The sequence below is a fragment of the Egretta garzetta genome, unplaced genomic scaffold (genome assembly GCF_000687185.1).
Source record: "Egretta garzetta isolate BGI_Z169 unplaced genomic scaffold, ASM68718v1 scaffold1030, whole genome shotgun sequence".
In the NCBI taxonomy this organism is placed as follows: domain Eukaryota; kingdom Metazoa; phylum Chordata; class Aves; order Pelecaniformes; family Ardeidae; genus Egretta; species Egretta garzetta.
Window position 1 is genome coordinate 480038 of NW_009258308.1, and position 7614 is coordinate 487651.

At 52.8% G+C, this 7614-nt stretch overlaps 1 protein-coding gene across 1 annotated transcript in view; it reads right to left on the reverse strand.

The window, feature by feature from the left end:
* The window catches only part of CHRDL2 (chordin like 2), a gene marked incomplete at its 5' end in the record, with an annotated part of 27016 nt that extends 25396 nt beyond the window's left edge, over positions 1–1620 (reverse strand). The window contains 2 exons of the mRNA XM_035894488.1: positions 948–1041; positions 1508–1620. Coding sequence (XP_035750381.1) covers positions 948–1041; positions 1508–1620 — 207 coding nt within the window. The remainder of the gene's footprint in view (positions 1–947; positions 1042–1507) is intronic.
* Positions 1621–7614: the final 5994 nt, after the last annotated feature.

Below are 7614 nucleotides of genomic sequence, written 5' to 3' on the forward strand. Positions count from 1 at the left end.
CAAGGGGCCATGGGCACAACCTGAAGCAGAAGAGGTTCCAGTTGAACGGGAGGAAGAACTTGTTGACTGTGAGGGTGCCCGAGCCCTGGCCCAGGCTGCCCAGGGGGGCTGTGGAGTCTCCTTCTCTGGAGATCTTCAACCCCCACCTGGACGTTGTCCTGTGCCCCCTGCTCTGGGTGAGCCTGCTTGAGCAGGGGGGTGGGACTGGGTGAGCTCCAGAGGGCCCTTCCAACCCTTGCGATTCTGTGATTCTGTGATCACGAAGAAGTGGCCGGGGCATTGCATGGCCCATGGGGATTTATGTGCCCAAAAGCTTTTGGAGAAGGGGGCTGCCCTGACCACGCTGAGCTCAGCACAAAGGTGAAACTGGAAGTCTCACCTCCCGGGGTCTTGTGTCAGAGCTGTGGCTAAGCTAGTCAAAAACCATTGATGATTTGAGAAATTGGAAAAAAAAAATAGGAAAAAAAAGTATTTTTAATTTTTAGCTAATTGCGCATGGGAGAAGCCCTTTTTATGTGACTCCATCTCATGTTGGAGGCCATCCCATCCAGGGGAGGGAAAAATTCAAGAATTTTGTTTAAAATCTTCAAAATTTTTTTTTTCCTGTGTCCAACACATTTTGCTGGCAACTGATCTGAATAAAGTGCCAGCTTCTGGTTTGCCACTGAACTGTGAACTGACATTTTGTCCCTACAAGGCTTCTTGGGATTGGGGGCACTTGAAGAAAGCGGTCTGGTAGACAGCCCTTTTCCATCAAAATGACATTTTGGGGGGAAAAAGCAATGTAAGCAGCCCGAGCTGTCGCTGCTGCCATGACCCCATGAGCAGGGCCAGACCCAGCATCACTGCACTGCCCCAGGCATGAGCATTCAAGTGACTGCAGTTGAGCTACGCCCTGCAGAACCATGGCCACCTTGTCACCACCTCCCTGTGGGATGTCCACCTACCGAGACACCGCGGGCAGCACTGCTGGGGGTCGGTGACAGGGCTGGCACACTGCAGAGCTGGGCACTGGATCCGGTAGCACCTGATGTTGGCGTTCTGGGGAGAGAGAGAGAGAGAGAAAGACAGTTTGTTCAGCTACATGTTCACGCCTGCAAGAGGAGGATGTTGGATGATGGCCCCATTACCATGACAGATTGTGTTGTTGTAGCTCACCCAGTCAAAGATGTCTCTATCCCTGGTTTGGATCCCGCCATCAGCCAGCTCATGGTCTCATCTCTCATCATCAAAGACCACTCATGGTCCTACAGCAGCCCTGAGCCACCTCCAGCCACAGCCCACCAACGCTATTGAGACAGCTCTCTCACAAGGTCAACCCAACATCCCCAGGGGGATGGGAGGCTTTTTCAAAAGGAAAGAGATTAATCCAATGTCCCTATGGGACTGGAAAGGGCTTCTCTGGTCAAATTAGACACCTGAATTGATCTGCTTAGAAGCTGCCAAAGCAATGCCCCAATGTAGCAGCATCCCCACCACCTCCCGCGGCACCTCGCAGTGGACGTGCCTCGGAGCAGCTGCAGCGGATGCAGTACATCAGCCCCTGTGGCTCCAGGTAGGGGTGCCAGCTCTCACCCGGGCTGTACTTCTTGCCGTTGAAGTCACAGAACATATCCGGCCCTGAAAATCAACCAGGAGAAGATAAGTGAGAGAAAGGGACGGTCCTTGGGAGAGCTCTCCTCCCTCCATGATGAGAAGAGCAAGGACAGCTTTGTGCCTTCATGCTGTCCCCCATGGCCACATCCCACCCACCAGAGCCCAGACTGAATACATTCCCCAAAAGCCTTTTTTGTTGCTGTGTTTTGGTTTTTTTAGGCTGGAACACATCTGACCAAATGGCAACTCCTCCAAGCAAGCTGGACTCCCTTTGCAAGAAAGGAACAGAATCGGGTGGGTTTGAGGCAAAAATTAGAGTTGTCAGTCTAAAACAGGTCAGTAGAAGTGCTCGTTGGAAAACGGAGAGGTGATTTCAGGGTGATGCTATGGGACTGAATTTCCCCCAGAGAGACCAGAAGGGCTGGGAATGGTGGGGAAGATAGGGGAGCCTGAGTTTAGGAGACATTTTCACTGTTACCCAAAAAAAAGAAGAAATAAAAAAGACATTTTGGGGTAGAAACACATTCTGAATGAAAACCTCTTGCTCCCCCTAACAGCTTCAGCTCCTCCTCTCAAGGACCCCTGGACAAGTGCTATAAGCACACAGCCAGCCAAGCATTAGCCCTAAGGAGCAGGACCTTGCTGGTTTGCCCCATCCCACCAGGCTCAGTCCCTTGGCTTTACTGGGCACTAGTCTGGCTGAAGTTGGTTGAACCATGCTCTTTATTTATGGGGCTGTCCATGGGGACAGCAAGTCCACCTTGTCCACTTTTTGCCCTGAAAAGCACAAAACTTTGTATTTTTCTATTCCTCTGACCCCATCATCCCAAGAAGAGTTGGCTTTCAGCCATGCTGCTGAACTGGAGGTGTCTGTCCCAGAAATGATGCAGCCCTGGCTACACTGGGATGGGTTTAACCTTGCCGCAGCACAGCAAGATAGACGAGATGGTGGCCAGCATGACTGGTGAAGGAGACACATTTGGTGATCCACCCTCTCCCCAGATTTTAGCAGGTTCCTATCAACTCTCTCCATCCCCAAGCCCTTGGTTCCACACCAACCCTTTGGCAGGATGAGGCCAGCTTGCAGCAGGACCTGTGGGACAAACCGTGGCCATAATCGCCATCACCAATCACAGGACTTTGGCCAGAAAGCCCAATTCAGTCATCCTTAATTTCACATCAAAAAGCATCACCTGGTCCTACAGGACCAAGCTCCAGCCCCTGTCAGACCTGCAGGAACCTGGACCCCATAACTCCCACAGCAGCCTGTTGGCTGCTCCCGCTCTCCCGTTGCATGTCCCCAAGCCCTGACCTGCTGGAGGGACATGCTAGGGCTTAAGCTCTTTCATGAACAAGCACATGCGTGCCTGCATGTCTTATTAGTGGTTTAAGTTCTTACAGCTCTGCTAAAAACTGAAGGTGACTTAAAAGGTTATGTCATCGAGGGGATTTGAGGTAGTTTGGGTGATTACATTGCTCGAAGGCAGTGGAGACGTTTATGCTCCCTGAAGCATTTATGGGTCTTTTAAAACCTTGCGGTGCCCTGGGGATGTAGGGAGAGGGGAGAAGGCTGTTTTCCGAGGCACGGTGCCCAGCTCCCACTGCATGAAGTCAGGCAAGCTAGTGGATGCTGACCCCACTACGCTGCTGGAGGGACTCCTCAATGAATGGCAGAGGGTCCCCAAAACAAGCTTGATGGTGTTCACCACCCCAAAAGCCATCCCATTCTCCGCTCTGTCATCAGGGGTCAAGCAGTGGTTTAGAGAGCCTGGCTGGCATCATCCCACCTTGCCAAAGCTGGAGATCCCACCTGCTTAATGCAAGCATTTCTCCCACCAACCAGGCAAAAGTCATTGTGATTCTATAGGGTTCTATGATTCTATTCATTGGGCCCCTCACTACAAGGAAGACGTTGCATTGCTGGAGCATGTCCAGAGGAGAGCAACGGACCTGGGGAGGGGTCTGGAGCACAAGGCTTAGGAGGAGTGGCTGAGGGGCCTGGGGTTGTTCAGCCTGGAGCAGAGGAGGCTGAGGGGAGCCCTCATCGCTCCCTACAACTGCCTGACAGCAGGTTGTAGTGAGGTGGGTGTTGGTCTCTAATCCCCGGTTACAGGCGATGGGACAAGGGGAAACGGCCTCAAGTTGTGCCAGGGCAGGGTGAGGTTGGCCATGGGGAACATGCTGAGGGCCAGGGTTTGGGGGTGGGATGGCAGGGGTAGGGGAGCGGTTGGGCTGGGGGAGCTTCAAGGGCTTTGCCAACCTAAACAATTCTATGGTTCTATGATTCTATATGAATACCCTGCGGTGGGCTGCCATCCCTCCTCCAGCTTCCGACCATCCTCAGGATGAAGCTAAGCGATGCTCTACCACAGCCAGACCCTGTGGCTATCAGGAAGGGCAGCCCTATGGGTCTATGATGATCCTTACGGGTTCCTTCCAACACAAGCCCTATGGGTCTGCCAGCAGCCCTGAGCTCCTCATTGAGTTAATGGCTTCAAGCACATGATTCTCCAAGTTGTACCTTCAAAGGAGGTGGCCACCAGCTCTGCAGGCCGCCTAGTCCAAGCACAGCGGTGTGGGGCCAGCATTGCATCTGCAGAGGTGGAGATTGGCAGTAATTTGGGGGTGGATGCCATCAGAGGAGCAGGCAGGAGGTTTTTCCCTACTCAGGTCTTTACACCATCCCCATAGCTTGCTCCAAACCTCTGACAAGTCAGCAAAACCATATCCCTGGCCACGCACGACACAAGCTTAGAGCAAACCACCGAAGAGCGGGGAATGCGTGGCTGGAAACTGCAGAAAGCCAGGAGAAAGGAGGGGGGGGGAAAAAAAATCATCATTTTGCAAAAGGCTGAGAAAATGACTTCATTTTTCCCTGCTTGCAGCATCTTCATGAATTACGCTGAGGGTGAAGAAATCAAGTTGCCTTCATGTGACACGGCCCCGCTCAGCTTGCAGGCTCCCATGCCAGTTGGCTGCTTTGTTCAAACATTTAATCACTTGCCTTTCACAAGTGGAGCCCTGGTTTGGGTCCAGCCCTCGAAAGCAGCCTGATTCATGTCTGCAAAGGGCCTGCTGGTAAAATTAAAGCCGACTGGCAGCACTGGGCAGCAGCAGACACTTGTCCGCATCTCAGTAGCACTATGCCGCGTATTTGGCAAGAGGCGCCGGTATGTTTGGTTAAAAGCAAGCTGGGGATGGGTGGAAGGAGGAGGCTTAAAAGCTGGAGGCTCTGGATCATTTTTTCCCATGCCAGGCTAATAATTTCATTTTCAGAGGTCAAACTTTGGATATCTTCCCAATTCACTCGGAGTGAAAAGCCACTTGTGGCAGTAAATTGCTCCCGTGCCGTTCAGTCTCCTTATTTATTGCGTCTTCAGCAACAGCACGCTCACAAAAGTCATGTTGTTTTACTTTTCCTTTTCCAGAGAGGGCTCCTGGGCTGTGGAGTGTTTTCAAGGCTGCAGGTCCAAAAATCAAGATGAAGCCATCACCTTGTTTTCCTTCCTGAGGACCACGCGATCCCTGGGCAGGAGAAGACAGTGGGCCAGGCTGGTCCACGCCACCTTGGAGACACAACCAGAGCTTGCTGATTTCAAGCCAGAGGCTCCATGCTTGGAGGTGGCCCCATGGGACCTGGAAGCAGGAGCAGAGGTAGGAAGGGGCAAACACCTCCCATTGCAAACACCTCCAAGAACAGGTCCCACTTAACCAGTTTCTTCCCAAATAAAAGAAGCCCCTCATACAAGACTCCGCTCTTCAGAGTACCATTATGGGTTGTACGAACCAGAAAAAACAGCCAAAGCTGAAAGATGTGGAAATGATTCCTCTGCCACCCAGCAGCAAGTCCTGTGGCCTCGTGCCCAAAGGGAGGGTGGGAGATGTTGTGAAGAGAGCGACTCTTCCATGTGGGAGCTGCTCTGCCTCGCCCACCCTGAAGGTCTCTGCTGGGGACATCATGGAGAAGGAAGCTTTCTCCCTGCCTCCCCACCCGACAGCCATTTTCTGCCATGGCTCCAATGTTTTCTTGGGTGAGGACCACCTGGTTACATCCAAATCATTGAATACCCCAGGCCGGGGTCTGGGGCCAGTGGCCTGGCCCAGCTCATGTCCATACCCACCTGCTGGAACTGCCCTGGCCCAGCTGTCCCCAGGCATTCGGCAAAGCCCAAGTTGGCACTGGCCAACACCATGCTGGGGAGCACACCTGCAGCAAGAGTCTGGACACCCCTGGCCAATGCTCAAGGCTGTGACCAGGTCCTGGTTTACTCTGATTATCACTAATTATCATTAATTGCATCCTGGACAGAAAGGAGGGTATATGATATGAGATGGAAAGTATGAGGGGGAGGACAAGGCAAGAGAGTGCTGTTATAGAGAAAAGGGCAGGAACAAAAAGAAGCAATAAGCTTGGGGCAAAGCCTGGAAGATTTAGGACAGGAATTGCAGGAAGCTTTCCAGCTACCAGGAGATTTAAACCCCAGAAGAGGCTATCGCAGAGGGTCTGAGACACACTGCGAACCCCCTGGATCAGCATCTTCATGAGATGGTCTAGAGACACCAATCCAGGGTGACAAACCAAATGGCTTGGAGAAACCCATCCTGTGCTGCATTCAGTGACTGCTGATGTCTCTCACACCACACAAATGGCCTCAACGCCTCTTTAGGATGTATCTATCTCAACAGCTTCATACAGCAGCCACCGATAAGATGACATCCTATGACTTCATGACCTGCTCTAGACCCAGTGAGAGACCATGAACCGAGGGGAGATGGGCAAGACCCCAGAGCCTCATCGCTGAACCATCAAAATGGCTGATGTTGGTCAGACCACCCTTGGACATCTCCTGGCCTCGGATGCAGACAAGCCCCCTCAGGCCAGCATGTCCATGAGACCTGTCCCTTGAAGCTCTCCCACCTGCTGACACAGCCTGTTTGAGCCAGTTCCTTGCACCCTTCCACATTTACAGTGGGCTGTGAGGACAAGGACATGGTTTTCCCAACATGATGTGACTCATCCCACTGCCTGGACACTTTGACCATGGCTGAATCAGGGGCCAAACCTGATGTTCTCCTGCACCGATCCCAAGCACGGCAGCAGGAACCAAGGTGAGCTATTAACCTTGCACGTGTGATGGCTACTGAGATACCAGGTTCTGCTGCCAAATCCTCCTTTGGCTCAGGCTCAGCTGTGCTCACTTCACCTCCCTCTGGATATAGGGTCTGATGGTCAACAAAGTCAAGCCACATACACGTGCGCATGCAAGACCCTGCCCCTACATCCCCCACTCCCATGTCAGGGATTCCCAGAGCTGAGCAGAGCATCCTAATGAGTCACGGGAGGTTTAAAGCTGCTTTTACATCGCTGCGGTGTCAGCCCAGGGAACGGCTCCCATTGGCACACCCATGACACACCCAGGTCTCTGCACGCATGCAATCACTGTGCATCAATCCTGATTCACACTGCTGGAGCTTCTCTACGCTACGGGGCACCGAGGGGTCCCCAGAGGTGAGTCCCTGCTGCAGGTAAAGCCTTGACTCGTGGCTAGCGAGGGGCTAATGCACCCGCAAGACCCCAAAGCATGGAAAGCCCTGTGCCTCGGTTTCCCTAGCAGGGACTTTCACTCCAGGTACCAAACTGGCTCCAACAAGGATGCTACCGAAACATCTCACAGGTCTCACCCCACTCCTCCCTCGTTTCATCTCACAGCACAGGGGTTTCTCCCATCTCGGCATCCCCGGGCAATCCTCCCGCAGCTCGTTCCCAAGCCGGGCACGTCTGAGCTGGGCTCCCAGCCCCGACAGCTTTTTTGGAGGTCACACACCTGCCAGCCAGTGCCGTGCTGGGCATGCGGGGGTGTGTTTATGCAAACCAGTTTGCAAGTTTTAAGAGCGGCCATAAATAAAGGGTAAAAAGCGCTGTCTGGTACAGAAAGTCCAGGCGCTCCTATGACAGCCCTGTATTTATGAAGGGCTTAAAATGCAACTTAGCTGAGAGGGGACTGGTTAAAACACACC